The 17,509-nt window shown below is 36.2% G+C and overlaps 1 protein-coding gene across 1 annotated transcript in view; it reads left to right on the forward strand.

Annotated features, from left to right (window-relative positions):
* Nucleotides 1-17,231, forward strand: part of LOC120316550 (contactin-associated protein-like 2) — a 202,979-nt gene extending 185,748 nt beyond the window's left edge. Inside the window, exons 10-11 of the mRNA XM_039362276.1 lie at nt 6,242-6,310; nt 8,813-17,231. Coding sequence (XP_039218210.1) covers nt 6,242-6,310; nt 8,813-9,012 — 269 coding nt within the window. The 3' untranslated portion in view covers nt 9,013-17,231. The remainder of the gene's footprint in view (nt 1-6,241; nt 6,311-8,812) is intronic.
* Nucleotides 17,232-17,509: the final 278 nt, after the last annotated feature.

Consider the following 17,509-nt stretch of genomic DNA (forward strand, 5'->3'; position numbering starts at 1 on the left):
CAGACAAAACCCAGGATAAGACACGAGAAAGTGTGAGATCCGTGGCTGATTCAGCAGCCACATCCCTGGCGTTTAGAGGTGATTCAGGCAGTGCCTGAATTGAAAGGATGGTTGATTGCCGGGACAGGATCAGCCTCTACTACTTGTAAGGGTAATCTACTGAGGCCATCAGCATGGCCCATTTCCTTGCCAGGTTTGTGAATTAGAGAAAAGTCATAAGCTGACAGGAATATTGACCATCTGAGCATCCTGGGGGAGATGATGTGGGGAGTCTGTTTGTTAGTGGTAAACAACCCCAACAAAGGCTTATGATCAGTGTAGACCATGAAACGTCTGCCATACAAAAAAATCATGGAATTTTTTAATTCCAGCAACAACAGCTAGGGCCTCCCTGTCTATCTGGGCATAATTCCTTTCAGCAGAGAACAATGTTCTGGAGTAATATGCAACAGGAACCTGAGTTCCATCTGGTTTGAGATGACTGATTACTGCTCCTACTCCATAAGGAGAAGCATCGCAAGCGATGCACACAGGAAGAGTTTCATTGAAGTGTGCAAGCACATTGTTGGACGTTAGTAAGGCCTTAACCTCATTGAAGCTTGCTTCATGTGCCTGTGACCACTGCCACACTGCCTGTTTGTCCAGAAGCCTATGAAGTGATTCAGCTACATTAGCCTTATTAGGAATGAATGAATTATAAAAATTCAAAAGTCCCAGAAAAGCTTGCAGTTCAGCTTTGGACTTAGGTCTAGGAGCTTGCAAGATAGCTTTTAATTTGGACTCAGCAGGATGAATCCCATTGGCATCAATTTTGAATCCCAGAAAATCTGTAGAAGGCACCCCAATTTTACATTTGTCCTTTTTAAGCTTGAGTCCTGTTTTCCGGAACCGCAGCAGGACAGCCCTCAATCTCTCAGCTAGATTTTGGGTGGAGTCTCCAGCAATTAAGACATCATCAAATAGGGGCAAACCCCTGTTATGCCCCTCAAAGTATTTTCCATTACACTTTGGAAAATTCCAGGAGCTACATTTACTCCAAATTGTAGTCTCTTAACTTTGAATGCCCCCCTATGAGTTACAATGGTTTGTGCTACAGCAGCAGCTTCATCAACAGGCAGCTGTTGATAAGCCTGTGCTAAGTCAAGCTTTGCAAAAACACGTCCCCCCTTGAGGGAGGCCAGAATATGGCTGACTACAGGTACAGGGTAGCATGTTGTTGCAATGCCTTATTGAGAGTGCATTTGTAATCTGCACAGATGCGAATGTCCCCATTAGCCTTAAGAGGCGTAACTATGGGAGTTTCCCAAGGACTGGAGTCAACAGGTTCTAAGATTCCTTGCTGAATTAATTTGTCCAATTCAGCATCAATTTTCCCTTTTAAAGCAAAAGGCACCCTTCTTGCTTTTACTCTGATAGGAGTGACAGTGGGGTCCAACTTCAAAGAGACTGGGGGCCCTTTGTATGTGCCCAGCTGTGGGCTGAAAACATCCGCAAATTCTTTGCAGACTTCCTGTAAATCTACTGTTTGCATGCTATTGAGCCCTGTAACTTGTATTCCCAAGGCCTCAAACCAATCGAGTCCTATGAGACTCGTGCGCTCACCCCCCATTATCAATACATCTAATGGACCTTCAAAATCCTTATACTGCACGTTAAGGGTGGCCTCCCCCTTAACACACACTTGGAGTTTTGGAAGTCTGTTAGCACTATATTAGAAGGCCTAAGCTTGGCCTGAAAACCACAACCAGAACAAATCTTTCTGAATGTGTGAATGGAAATGATTGAAACTGCAGACCCAGTGTCTAGTTCCATGACCAATGGAATCCCTTGCAACTTCACCTTAAGTGACAATTTCTTTTTAAGTGGCTTGTGTGTGCCTGTCCTATAAATGCTTCTTCGTGAAGCACAGAAACCCATCCTGTTTTGGCCGGGGACCCTGGTACCTTTCAGGCGCAATTCTTCTCGGGGTTGTACCCTCTGACGGCCCAGACACACAGCTGCTATGTGGCCTTGCTTCCCACATGCTCTACAGATTGCAGAACGGAACTTGCAGTCGGTCCTCTTGTGGCGACCTCCACACCCGAAGCACTTGGGTACAGGTGAAGACCTTTCTTTGCCTTCCCTCTGCTTCCTTTCTTTGGATGGGTAGAGATGATCTACTTCTTCATCAGGTTCCTCTTCCGAGCTTCCTTGGACTCCCTCGTGGTGCACGGAAACAGCTTCTGGAGTACTTCTGATAGGCCTCATATTCTTGATTGCCCCACTTGCTGCCTCTTCTGCAGTAACCTCTCTCAAGGCATCTTGGAACGATATGTCCTCTTCAGCGAAAAGTCTTTGCTGCACATCTCTGTTTCTCAGTCCACATACAAATCTGTCTCTCAGCCTTTCCTCTAAGTCTTTAAACTCACGATGCTTAGCTGCTCTTCTTAATGCAGCAATGTATTCTTTAGCTGATTCGCCAGCCCATTGATCCCTCTGTACAAAAGTATGTCTCCAAGCAATAACAGATAACTTGGGTTGAAAATGCTCTTTTAATAATTTCTTTAAATCTGTGTAGGTAACAGATTCAAGAGGTGCAGGGGCTACTAAATTTTCAGCGATTTCAAATGCATCTTGACCACAAACACACAGTAGGGTGGTGGCCTTTAAGCCATCTTCTCTTACTTGATTAACTCTGAAATAATTTTCTGCTCGGGCCACATAAGACTCCCATCTATCTGGATGTGTAACATCAAACTCAGAAAGTTTCCCTATCTTTGCCATCTTCAGTAAAACAGGAAGGGTCTATCAGCCAGCTTACCTCCAATAAAGCTGTATTGGCAGGCAGTTGCTGAATTTAACGCCGTTTCCTCGCTGTCTCAGGACTCCAGGTAAGCTTACAATTCTTTGTGTAATTGTAAGGCCATCCACCTTCGTCGCCAGTATTGAGTCCTCGGTGAATGGCAATGACGGCGCGAGACATTCTGTGGTTTCAGGAACTCTTTATTGCTCTTCAGTAGCCCCTGTTACAACTCTGAGCAGAACAAACCTCTCAGCCTCTCTTAAAGACAATCCCCGGGCCAAAAAGCAACATTTAGGCGTGCAGCGTGCCTCGCACATGTGCGCGGGCACTGGCGCCAGCCAGTCTGGTCCCGGGCAGCTTGCAACTGCCTGGGACCATTGCAACGTCCCGAGCCTGCCTTTGTAGGCTCAGGACACAACAATTATTATTATTATTATTATTATTATTATAAACTTCCAGGAAATACTGGACATGGAAAAAACAACCTATACATCAAGAATTCAAGAATTTGAGAGAAAAAAGGTGATGGGAGAAACTAAGAAAGAAAAAAAGAAAAAAGATTTCTGAGGAATATTTTACAAAAACACTTTAACTGACTTAGCTTTTGTACTGACAACAACATCTACAAAACCAGTGTGTTCAATGGAACATACTGACTAGGAAAAATGTTTGGCAAAAAAAGGGGGGGGCTAAAGTCAGAATTAAGAAATTAGATGATGGGATTCGTTTGATGGAATATTTAAAAATTAAACACTTGTTTTAATATGGTTAAAGAAATAACATTTTGAATACAAATGAATCTCAGCTTAGGAGGGATAGGATTCTTAAGCAATACAGTATTTTTGCCTATGATATGTGAAATATAAAAATGTGTCAGAAGATTTATGAGGGAAATGTATTAAATATTTAAATATAATGGATTTTGAAGATTTGAACATGTTTTTAAAAATGAAACATTGATTATTAAGGTATTTTAGTTTAAGAGAGATATGAGTTTTTTTTTAAGATAGTATATTATTTCTGTCCTTTCTTTTTATTTCAAGATATGAAAAATGTAAGTGTTGGGGTGGTTCATATGAGGAAAAAAATTTCAATATATAAGTGTAATTAACTCTAAAAAAGTTTTAACAAGTAAAAATGCTTTCTTTTGAATATTGTGAGGAAAATAAATTTAAATGAGAACTCTAAAACAGGATCTATGACAAGGTGATCTAGATTATTAATTAGAAAAGAAGCTTAATAATGAAGTGGAGGATATTTGTAGACATTTAATTTTGTTTTTAAAAAAGAATTACCAAGAAATGTTCTAATTTAAGGTTGATAAAAGAGAATATTATTGGAAGAAGAGAAAATCAAGGAAAAATACTATGTGGAATATGGAACCATAAAAATTAAATGTTATTGATTATTTGAAAATATAAACCTAGACAACAGACTGTTTACCAAATATTAATGGTGATATGAAAAAAACCCAATAATATATATATATTTTTTAAAAAAAAGAACCCTCAGTCCAACAACCAGTTTTAAGTTATGTGCAATATAATGAAGAATGCTAATAAAATTCATAGTATTCTACTAAAGAATTCTGGTAAAAATGTAAGAGGCATTCTGCATTCTGTCTCACATGATAAATATATACATTAGAAATCTAACTATACAAAGGATGGGATAAGTGTAATGTACATAGAACACCAAACAAAGAAGGAAATGTTTAAGTACTATAGAGTGTAAGAATAAAGCTCTAAATATAAATGAGTACATTTGTCAATATATTTGAGTTACAGTTATTGAAACCAAATCTGATCATTTTTTTTTTCTATTGGCTCAAGGTTATGCTTCATACAAATTTGCTTTATGCAGATTTTTTAAGGAAAGTAACTCTAGCATTAAGCAATGGAAGCAGTGCTTTTTTTGTTAAAAAAAAAAAAAAGAAAAGGTGCCAGGACTCATACACGTCATATAACTCACCTTGCCTATCCTACAAGGTTTACCTTTGTAGTTGAAAAACAACCCCTTCAATTTTTAGTGTATCTAAACGACTAGGATTTTGTTCAAGGTAAGTTAATACTATTAATGTTACCATGCACTGTGTGGCTTTAAATTACAAGAAGGCATTTTATTAATCTTTTGTGACATTTATCACTAGCATACCCATTTAGTTTAATGAGTGGAAACGTTAGTTTTCTATGTGGAATGAAATTGGCCCAATAAATAAAATTTAGTTGCTTGCAAAAGATTGAATTATTTTTAAGAAGTTGTCAAACAAGGTGGAAAAATTTACATTTGGAGTTTAATACAGATATTGACTTGAAACAAATTAAAGTTGAAACTTTGTCAGTGAACAGATTACTTTTAATTTATCTTTAAGTTAAACCCAATTTAATAAATAGATCTGATTAAACCTCATACTGTAGGTCTATCTTTACATCTGACCAATACATAATTAATATATTTTATTATTAATAATACCTCCAAATCACAAGACATTGGCTTTATTCTTATTCTTTATTCTTATTATATTCAAACTCTGCAGTTTGAATTTAAAGTATAAAAGACTAAAAAGAGATTTTTGAAGACATCCCAGCCTTTGAACTACCCAAGGAACTGAAGCAGCAAAGTTTCGCTGTTGGTCAAGCTTCCACACCAGCCACCTTTCTTTCTTCTCACTTCACCTCTTTTTAATCTCACACCCCATCTTCTGTAAGGGAAAGCAAAAGGTTCACTCACCCTCTCGTGAAAGATGGCCTCCATGTTTATGTATCTCCCACCGCCACCATCAGCTTCCACAACACATCATCCGACCCAGCCAATCAAGCCACACTCTGGCTCTGGAGCTCTGGTGCCTCATGGTTCCTCCTAGAGGAGGCAGACAGCACCAGACGGGACCCCGCTCAAACTGTACCACCAGCAGGGCATTTTCAAAAACAAACAAGGATAGGAAGGGCAACAATAGGAAAAGATCGCAACTCTGGAAAATCCATCAAAAAAAGGTGCCGGAACTCTGTTCCGGTGTGTTCTATGAACAAAAATCCTGAACGGAAGTATGCATTTTCCAACTCATCTATAATTCAATGTTCTCTTATCTATATACCTTTAGTTACTAGTGTCTGTCATTGAGCTTGCTATTAACCTATGGTCTTCCTTAAAACCTGTAGTGACTTGGAATGACTGGCAGTCCACATGGAAGTAAGGACATTCTACTGCCCAGTAAGTTTATTGCAAAATTGAGACCCTCCCTTTGGGAATTTCCTATGGATTGACTGAGTTCATTCTGGCCTTCTGGCATCTAATGCCATACTAGAAACTTTGTTATTTCATATTTCTATTTCTTTTATGCTTCTAATATTGAGTATTACAGTATTAATATTCAAGGTTATCTTAATTTTAGTTTTGGTCTAGATTGATACAAACTTTGAAAATAATAGAACCTAAATGTTATGCTTCACTTTACATCAGGTGCTGAACTTCCTTATAATGGTCAAGTAATAGGAAGTGGTGTTAACAGAAATTCAGCAATTATTGGAGGTAAGGAAGCAGTATATATATATATATTATATATATATGAACTGATAATAAGTATATTCAGTTAGTTTAATATAAGTTTCAGTATGAGTACATAGTTACCTAAGGTTGATCAAATTATTTTGGAAAATTTTATAACTTCTTTGAGTGATCATAATATGTGAACATTCTTTTCATAATATTCAAGTATAATCTAATAATTAAGATGCTGGGTTAGAATTAGGAACTATGTAAATTCACTTAACGAATTTACTAAGCCACTATCAGTCACCATGCTAGGGAGACTTTCTGTATATAAGGTGCTGATGAACAATTATTTGTGATTAAACTGAGAGGTAAAAAATTAAATAACATAATGAATTCATTTTGATTACTAAGTAAAAATATAACAGAATATTTAACCTCATTTGCCAAAAGAATGTAGTGTCCATATGGATAAACCTCATGACTGATTTTTGCTAGCTTGTCTCAAGTTAGAATGTTTCTGCAAAGTATACTCAGCAATAAGCCAATTTCAACCAATAATACAGTCTCAGATTCAGATCCTTTACCTTTTCATACATTGCTTTGAACAAATTTATCTTCATGCTTAAAGAGAAGCTAAACAAAGAATGAGAGCAAACAAACAGGTCCAGAGATTGTTTTCATTAGGCATATGTAAAACTAATTTGGGACAAAACAGTAATATCAGAATCTAAAATCAATTAAAGAAAAAAATAGAATACTTAAATCAAGCAGAAGGAATGTTAATAACAAATATTGCCTTGCTTTTGTCTAATCTACAATTTGTAATTCCAGGTTAACAATAATATAATCTAATTTAGGATGGAAATTCTATCCTATTCGTCCATCTGTATGGTGGTTATTTAATGTTCCTCCATTAAGTCCCATTTCTTGATAGTATCCATTTCCCCATACAAAGGCAGCCGGTAGAGTAGATTAAACTTTACTTGTGTGCCGGTTATGCACTTTCCTGAATCAGCAATCCTTGTGCTCAGTCACTCAAAGCCTGGTCATCTCCTGCTTCGACTATTCCAAAATATTCAGAAGCTATAACTGGTGCAAAATACAGTAACACAAACAATTCTTAGAGACACTGGGGTAGTTAATGTTACACCGCTGTTCCACAAACTACATTGATTTAACTTCTGGGTCCAATTCAATGTGTTGGTTCTTACCTTTAAAACCCTTCATGGTATGAGTCCAGGTTTTCTGAGGAATTATCTCACCGCAATGGTATTGGCCCATCTACCTGCATCACAAAAGCTGCATGCTGGAGAGCCAGTTGGTCAAAGAATTGTGGCTGTTGGGGTTCAGAAGAAGAATGTTTTCTGCTGTGGCTGCCATCCTCTGGAACCTGGTGCCATCTGAGATGATATCTGTACCCACACTTTTGGTCTTCTGAAAGGGCCTGAAGGACTCTGCCAACTGGTCTAGGGTCTAATGGGGATATGTCATTCTGGAGCTGATTAATGGACTAAGATAAGACTCCATCTCCTCCCCATATGCATTTTGTTCCCTTCCTTCCCTTCTTGTCAATTTTAACTCTGTGTTACTATTAATATTTATTGTTCAATGCTTTAATGTTTTATCTTCTGATTTTTCATAATTGTAAGCTACGTAGATTTACCCCTGGTTTTGATGGGTGAAATATAAGTTTAATAATAAATATAATTAAAGTTGTGCTGATATATAAACACAATATTCCTATCTCATCTGACATTTGTCTTTCTAATTTCTGTGATCATAGTTTAGCTCATTAATCACCACATTCTTTCTCTTTCCCCCTACATACACAGATATGTGCATGCATGCAACTTCAAATGTATGGCATTATGATTACAATTCATCAAGAGGCCTTTCAGGATGAGGCAAGATGACTATGGAGATTTGTATGAGAAATAAAAAAAAAGGTTGCAATGATGAAATGCAATTATTACCTTTCCCATTATGCCTCATTCTGAATGAGAACTATCCAGAACAATTGGGCCTATTGGTTTCATGTTGTGGTAACTGCTAGTGGACTTTCTAGTGCCTCAGTATGACAATTTTCAGACTGAGGTGGTGGGCAGTTGACAGCATGAGCAGTTAAAGTCATTGTTTTCAGCATAATCCATCTTTTCTAATGTTACAGGAAGGTGGCTGACATATAAAGAACTGGATTGGTTATATCAAAATATTAATATTGCACAATGAACATAATTCTCAGTGTGTGAAATAAAGAAATTATTAAAGTATATCTGAACCACAAAATCATATACATTTTGTCTAATTGCAGCTTAAAATATATTAATTTATTAATAAAAATAATTAAATCTCATTGGTGAGATTTTTCTTACTAAATGGTTTCATAAGGTGGCTTGACAAAATAAATATTTTAGCAATGTCAAATTTAGCAAAAATGTTTGAAAAATAACTGCAAGTATGTTTAATTACAATATATTATTGAATGAATTTTTCTTCCCCCCTTATTTTTAATTTGTTAAACTCTCACATTTCTCTTAGGTATTATTGCTGTTGTGATCTTCACCATTCTCTGCACCCTGGTGTTCCTCATTCGATATATGTTCCGCCACAAGGGAACCTACCATACCAATGAAGCCAAGGGGGCAGAATCTGCTGAGAGTGCAGATGCCGCTATTATGAACAATGATCCCAATTTTACAGAAACCATTGATGAGAGCAAAAAAGAGTGGCTTATCTAAAATGAGATGGGAGGAGGAAACAGCAGGGATTGGGATGGGGTTGCGGAACATTTTTTTCAACAAGCTCTCTAATGGACTCTTGAGCACATCTAATTTTAAAAAGGAGGAGATCAGCACAACTCAAAGTGCAAATGACAGACAAACACTGAGACTGCAAACCCAAGCAAGCAGAAAAGAATATTGATTTATCTTGATTTGCCCTTTTTGTACACATTCAATCCAAGAAAATAATCCAAGCAGTTCAGTAATTTAAGCAGTTCACCATTGCCAATAAATATTGTTGTCTATCTGTGCTTAGAGTTGTTTAAAAATACCTATCACTACAAGGATCACTTTTCTGTGTTTTTTAATCCCTTTAGAATACAAATATTTCTCTCTAAACAATAAGATTTCTGTTTTTGAAGGCTAGGAGCATTCTTGTCTAGCCTTTTAATATCATGTTCTAAAAAGGATGTGATAATAATTGAAACATACATTGTCATTTGATTTGATTTGAACATTAAAAGTATTAGATTGCAGGGTACTTTCAAATGGCTTTATAAATTCTCAGAATTCTCTGTAATTGTTTGAAAAAGCCAGGAATCCCAAGTATATCGTTTTTTTATTGATGTAAACATGTTAGTCTCATTTCCTATCTGAAATAAGATACAAAGTGCCAATAAACAGCATTGCTCCATTTTCTGAGAATAAGAATATTGGCGTTTCACAGAAAGCTTTTGTCCCACAGTAATCTCCAACATTACTGAATTACAAATTTCATAGAAAATAATATTTCAGTGGCTGTCAATCTATGGGGACAGCTCACAGAATTATTCTCTTTGGGAGAAGCCATAACTATGAAATTATCTTAAAAACCTACTTACAATAAATGGCCCTTCAGAAAGCAAGAACTCAGGCTTCAAGACATGCCTGGGATAAAACCAGATTTCCATATTTTTGACAGGCCATCAATCTGTTAGCATTTTGAAATCTCCACCTGATTTGGGTATATATAATAATATTGTGAGTAATGAAGACATACTGTTATTTTCATTCTTGTTGTCAGAAAGGCACACATTAATGCACAAAAAGCCTTATTAATTTCCTTGCTGTAGCTCTGTTACAACTCTTCTGACCTGAGATCACCATGTGACATTTGTTCCACTTGTGACATAACTGATTTATGTAGGTACATAAATACATTCTAGGGAATTAGAACCACATTTATATGTTCATTGAAAATGGATTCTCATAAATTCACAACATTATAGGCATATTACTATTTAACAAACAAATTTAATACACAATACATGCTTTTTTTGTTCTTTAAATCTTCATAAATCCTGATTTGAAATAGATTTTTGAAACAATTTTCCCTTTAGTACAGTGGTTCCCAACCTTTTCTATACCCCGCACCCCTAGAACACTTCTGATATATTTTCACACCCCTTACAAAAGTTCAAAATAACTGCAACAAATTATGCATATAGACTATAATTTTGAAAACTCAAGTTTTTGCACCCCCTGCAATATCGTCTCACACCCCCAGGGGGTGCAAGCACCCCTGGTTGGAACTGCTGCTTTAGTGGAAAAGCAAAAATGAAAGGACTGAATAATCCTGTCACCAGAGAGCTCAGAATTACATATTCCAAAGCATGACTTTTTCTTATGGGCAGGTTTGTTGAATCTGTTATTCAGGGATAAGAGTCACATTGCTGAATTGAAATGTACATATCCCTGAAAGAGAAAGCTCTGGAACCAATTCTCACAAGTCACATGCATCTATGTTTTAGCAGATATAGTTACAGTATGTGAAAGAATTGAACCAGATCTAATATTTTGGTATGAGCTTTCTTATAAATTGAACATAAACTGGGCCATTTTGGATTATCAAATTATGACAAAGGAGATTACTTTTATACAACAAATGTTAATCAATTTCTAATTGGTTTAATCAGCAAAACATAATTGTTGATACATAATTATAATTTTGCAAAAGCAAGTTCACTGAACTACAATTTCCTGGGTTTCTTGGAGGAGTTTCATAGCTGTTAAACTAGTATGAATCTAATTCAATATGGTGGCTTTTTTAAAAAATGCCATTGTTGATCAAGAAAGTCCTTCTCTAGCAGTCTTTGTAGAATTGTACTTTGCACCCAGTGAACATAATACAATTGTATAGTCTCTTGCTTATCATGTATTTTAAGAAAATGAATGGTGATAAGGTTCACGCATATGTCTGTGAATCCATGTAATATATCTGCTCACTATTTTGGTATGCATAGCTTTGAAACATTTCTATATCATCTTCTTGAGAAATATTGGTAATCCAAATTAACTGTAGTTCAACATACTAAAAAATCCTATTCTCTTTTATCTGAGTCTATAGTTTTTTTGGGGGGGGGAATGTATAGGAGACCGAATAAAATTACTTCCATATTTCAACACTCTTGCAAATTGGAGGGGTTAGAAATGTTATACATGCCTGTAGATCTGTCTGCCAGTCTGCCTTTTTCCATCCAATGAGCGAGGGATGTTCCTCAGTTTTAGAAAGCCATCAGTGCCTTTGTGAGAATAGCAGCCATTATGCCAGCTCCCTTTATTGTTTTAGCATTCCGCTAACCAGCATGGCTCTCACAAAGCATAGACTACCATGTTAAAAATGGATGTGAAGAGAACAATCAACAAATATGTTTTATGTAAACACTTACAATTTGATAGATATATAATGTTAATGACTTTTCTAATATTTCTTTTCTATATTTTTGAGACTTTTAAAAGTCTTTATCATATGTGAGGGTTTATTGTTTTGTTACATTAATTCTTTATAATATTCTCCTTCAACAAAAAAAGACTAGTGAAATAATTGCAGTCTGTTGTAATAATTATCTGACCATAATGTCACCTAAACAATACAAAACACATTCACATATAAAGCCACAGTAATGGTGATGATAATAGCAATGATGATATTTTTATTATTTATTTATTTATTTGTTTGTTTATATCCTGCCTTTTATTCCTTTTAGAATCCACATCTTCCTCCTTCTATTTTGCCAACCACAACAATAATCCTACGAGGTGATTTGATCTGAAAGAGAGTAATTGGTCCAAGTTCGCTCAATTGGTTTTCATAGTTAAGGCAGGACTTGAAGTCACAGTCTCTTGCTTTCTAGCCTGATGCCTTAACCCAGGCATATCAAACTCACGACATCACATGACATCACATGATGTATCATGACTTTTTCCACATTGTCAGCAATGGGATGGGTGCGGTTTTGTCGTTACGCATCTGGCCCGCCGGCTGACAGTTTGACATGCCTGCCTTAACCACTAAACCAGGGGTAGGCAACCTTGGCTCTTTTATGACTCACGGACTTCAACTCCCAGAATTTCTGAGCCAGCCATGCTGGCTCAGGAATTCTGGGATTTGAAGTCCACGAGTCATAAAAGAGCCAACGTGCCTACCTCTGCACTAAACCAAACTGGCTCCTATATAATTATATAGTCACAACTGCATAGTGAGTACACCAGATGGAGATCAGTTTGCCTAGAACCCTTTATGGAGGAATAGCAACATCTCAAAAGCAATTTTCAGCAGCTGTAACAAAATTAACAAAAGTCAGCTTATCGGAATTGTAGTTCAGCAGCAAACATTCACATACGTGAGCTAAAATAAACATGCTAAATTCCACATTTAGCATATTTACTATTTCTAAATTCTTATTTAGTCAGTTTTAGTATGTTATAGCACAGTAAAAGGAGAATTATTGTTGTGGTGATGTGGCCATCTTTTCCTTTCTGTGATTTAGTCTAATAAGTTACATGTTTAGTTCCCTACTAAACAAGCAAATGTCCAAATTATCTAGTTAGATCCAACCATCTGTACTACCAAAATTTACAGATAACATTAGCATGATCAATTTTTCCCTTATTCACAATATATGATATTTTCACAGAGCTTTTAGCTCTGAGGTAAAAATTGTCCACAAATAGCTATTATAGCTATTATAAATTGACTGTTGCATTACTAAGTTATTAAAATGCCTTTTTGATGAACATCAAGAATAGATGGCACTGAAAAATCTAAAATGTACTGCTATGTCTTGAAGTTCACTGAGTAACTTTGGGTTTAGGACAAAAAACAACCACAGCTATTGGTACCATATTTCAGTATAACACTGGGTGGGAGAGGTTCTAATGATGTCTATGAGGGATGGCACTTGAGCTGCTATGTCTTGCCACAGCATATGGCAGTGATGGCAAACCTTTTAGAGACTGAGTGCCCAAAAACTGCCCCACCCCCCACCCCGCCCACCCACAGGGCCACTCACCACTTCCACGGCTCGCAGCAGATCGCCCAGGTGGCCCAGCAGCGCCATGGTGGCTACGCCCTCCACACTCCACGCATCATCTGTGCGTGACAGGGCATGAGAGTGGAGTCTTGCACCCGCTGCCTGGCTGCCATTTGCTTGGTTGTGCTGCTCCACATCATCCACACTGGGGAGCAACTCTCCTTCAGGGAGGATACTGGTGAGGAGGGGGCTGCAGGGGGAGGTGGGGCTGGAGCAACAGCATGCGTGCCCACAGAGAGGCTCTGAGTACCGCCTCTGGCACGTGTGCCATAGGTTTGCCACCACTAGCATATGATGATCTGGTAGTTACAGAGAATTATCAACCACTGATATTCTTACTACTCACTGACACATTGCCTCCTTTAACAATAAGATATGGTACAGCCCACTTATGTGATCAGTTAAGACACACATATGTCTTCTGCACATACTTGTTTACTTATCTTTAGAAATTTCAACTGCTTCTGACATAGTTATAACACATTTAGGTGACTAATTTTGTTTTGTTTTATTTTGTTCAAGTAGGCACAGAGAATAGAGAATGAGTAGATTGAAACAAATTGCTCCATTTCTATAAAGCTGAGAACAGGAACTGACCTAGCTTTTATGGCTTTTCTATCCCTCATTTTAATCCTGAATATCAAAAAGGACAGCTATAATTTTATAGCTAAATTATACATGTGTGTGCCTGCTTCACATATTTGAAAGATCACATCTATCTATGTCCCAAGCATTACTAAACTGGAATGTGATTCACATTAATCCATTTTATGCACATTTTTAAAAATTTATACAAACATTACAAAGTGAGAGGAAGATTTCTATTTGTGATTGCAAAATATACTTGGTAACATCCATATATCACCTATGAAAACCTGGTAAAAGCCAGGAATGGCCATAGTGATATCTATTAGCACATCTACTGAAGACACATGGCTGGACTACTGACTTCAGTGGAACAGGAACAGAAAAAGATGGAGTCAAACAATGAATTAAGATGCATGTCCGTAGCACTGTGGGAGTTATTTAAGTTATGGCAATAAATGCTTTCTGTAGATTATGTCTTTAAAAAAGTATGAACTGTCCCAGCCTTAACCTAGTCAGTCTTCTCCTTTTTACTTTTTATTTACTTTTTATTATAAACTGTTTTATGGCACTGGCTCCATTACAAATATTGCTGGGAAACTAATTCTGCATTAGAGATTAGGAGGAAACAATTAGAAAAATGAAATCACCTACTATAAAATCTCCCAAGCTGATAAATAGGAAATAAATGTAACAGGGGCAACTGAAACAAATACAACAGAGCAGTGCACATTATAATTCTGTTTAAAGTATAGTAATTATTCCTAAACTTCCATCTGTGCTAGTAATTATGCATGTAACATTTTGTGAATATTTTAGATTTTGGGCAGGGGGAAAGGAAGGATTCCTAAGTGACCATTCTTTTATACCATCACAAACCTCTGAGTTTCTTAAGGGAAATAATGCCTTTTAAATCAGTGATAACACCTCTACCTCCTCTTTGAAGAAAAGGAAAATAGGAAAAAAATAGGCAATTAAGCCTAAAAGAAAAAGGGGGGGGGGAAGGCACTAAGAGTGATAATCACATAGACAATGATTTTTTCTCTGTAAAACTTGGTAAGATCAGGAATCGGGTATTTTTACAGTGTTGATTTTATATAATCAATCATTTCTTTAAAATGACTATGGAAATGGGAGAAAATGCACTGTACTATATTAACATCATGTCCTAATTTGGCAAAGTTAGGATGTTCTGGTAAATGGGATTTTAGGGCCATTGATCTTTTTATATCAAGTGGAATGCATGTATCATGAGTGCCTGATGCTAAATCTCAGAACCCACTTTGCCTTCACCTCCTGAGCAGAAGATCAATATAGTCAGACACTATCTGTTCATCTGAAAGTTCAAGATTAACATGCTTAGTATGTCATTTATTGTCAAAAACAAACTAAAAGTAGTTCTGTGGACAGAATGGGAGGACTTTGGACAGCTGAATGAAGAACAACACTAGGTGACAATGGGTAGGTCACTACAAAAATAACCCAGACTGTTGAAGCACCAAATAAGATAATCCCTAGACACCCTGTTCTAAACTCTCACAAATTGTAGATGGAATGTGATCATAAAATGGGGATTTGTTTTATTTATTATTTTTGTAAAAAGCATATTTAATATTACTTCCTCCTCCAATTTTCTCCTCCACAACAACCCTTTGAGGTGGGCTGGGCTGAGAGAGAGTAATTGGCACAAGATCACTCAACCATCTTTCATGCCTAAAGCAGGACAAGAACTCACAATCTCCCTGTTTCTAGACTGTAGCTTCAACTATTAGACTAAACTGGAATTTCATTTATTGAGAAAGGGGAAAAAAGTTTTAGATGTTGAGTTTCTTCAGGTGTAAAACTTAGTGAAAAATGGTCAACTCCTGCTGAATATTTTATGCAAAATAAATCCTTCCAGGAAAGATGATAATGCATGCTAAACCACTTCATTTCATTCAAAAATACACAGAAACTTTTATTAGTTTTTTGGTAATGAAAATAATTAGGACAAAGTGTTGGTAGAGAAGGAAGACTGCAAATATGCTGGCTTCCATTTTATTGCTAAATGTATAGATATTTTTATGGAAATGTTTATAAGTGTCCTTTGCATTGTTCTGTTCTAGCTTTTTATTTTGCACATTGACTAATCATAGTTATTTAGAAGTACAAAATAGCTGCAGACCAGACCATCAATTCTAGGCTACATGGGAAATATTTTCTTTGAGAAGGCAAGCTTGCTCATGCACCAGCAATTTGCATGTTCTGAATTTTTCTTTAAACTCAGTCTTTTCCTTTTTAAGTTAATGCCTGCCCCTCAGACTACCTTTCTGAGGAATCCAGAAATAAGATAACCTTATGTCTAGTGCAGAGGTAGTGTCACAATCCAGGATTCAGGTGTAGTAGATTCATTATAGAAGCTTTCTCAGGCATTCATTCTACACATTCATTCTATAGTTCCTTTTCATAATGAACTGGAATTTTGTGAGGCTAAGGTGCTTTTAATCTTTGCTTAGCATCACTATTTGCATAGAACTCTTGTTAGATAAGAATTTACTGGGGTTGAGTTAAAATGAGCAGTAGTCTATACTTGAAATAAGTATTTTTCTGAATGAGTTTTCAGGCAGCAAAAGTTTTCCATTTCAGTAGCCTTTTTACTTGCCCTCTTTTAGCCTTTTGATTTTCTCTTTTGTCCAGTATTTTCAGAACAATGGTGGGATTTTTAGAATTCTGTCATCTACTAGCTATAACATGGACTGTATATTAATCAGATGATACATATGTTGAAGTAGATTTGGATCAATTGTGCATGGAGTCTCTTAACTCTGATGAACATAGAATAATGAACACATTTAACACATTAGCTTAATTTTCCAGAAATGTTTGAGATTCAGTTGGTTTTTCAATGATACTGCCATGAAGAGCTGATAAAGAATTAAAAAAAAATTAACTCAAGATCTCACAGATTTTTTTAAAAAAGGAAAAACTTATCTCAAACCCCATGTTTTCAGCATTCTTCAATAAAAGATCTGATTAGTTCTTTTCTTTAAGGGAATAAATTCACATTGTGCAAAATTTATGCCTTTTTATCTATCAGAATGTGGCCTCTTCATACAACTAGATTTAAGAATATTAGATATCTTGGATTCCTCCAGTTCTGGGCATGTCTTCTATAAAATGTTTGTTCTATTATGCTATAATAATCATGCCTACTTCAGTACACAAGAATAATTTAAAAATATGTCTCTTTTAGGGGAATGGTTTGTAAATTTCTAAAGAGTGTAACTCTGTAAGGCCTTATCTGATATATGTAAAAGTACATTAAAGGAGCCTTGTCAGATTGAGCATGTTCTGTGGTGGTGTTTTATCTTTTCTTAAAAAGAAAGTTAAAATTGGTTGCCATAATATTTTTATTAAGTTTCAATAAAAAAATATAATACAAAAAACAAAAGTTAGAGAATTAAGAGAAAAGAAGGAAGAAGTGCTAAAAGAAAAAAGTTTGTAACTTCCAACTTTTTTCAGTACCATAAAATGCAAAAAAAGCACAGAAAAATACACTCTCAACCTTTTCCTTTACACTTCATAATATTTCAAGCTAT

Source organism: Crotalus tigris, unplaced genomic scaffold (genome assembly GCF_016545835.1).
Source record: "Crotalus tigris isolate CLP2741 ecotype Arizona unplaced genomic scaffold, ASM1654583v1 scf7180000019411.436016, whole genome shotgun sequence".
NCBI classification, from domain to species: Eukaryota; Metazoa; Chordata; class Lepidosauria; order Squamata; family Viperidae; genus Crotalus; species Crotalus tigris.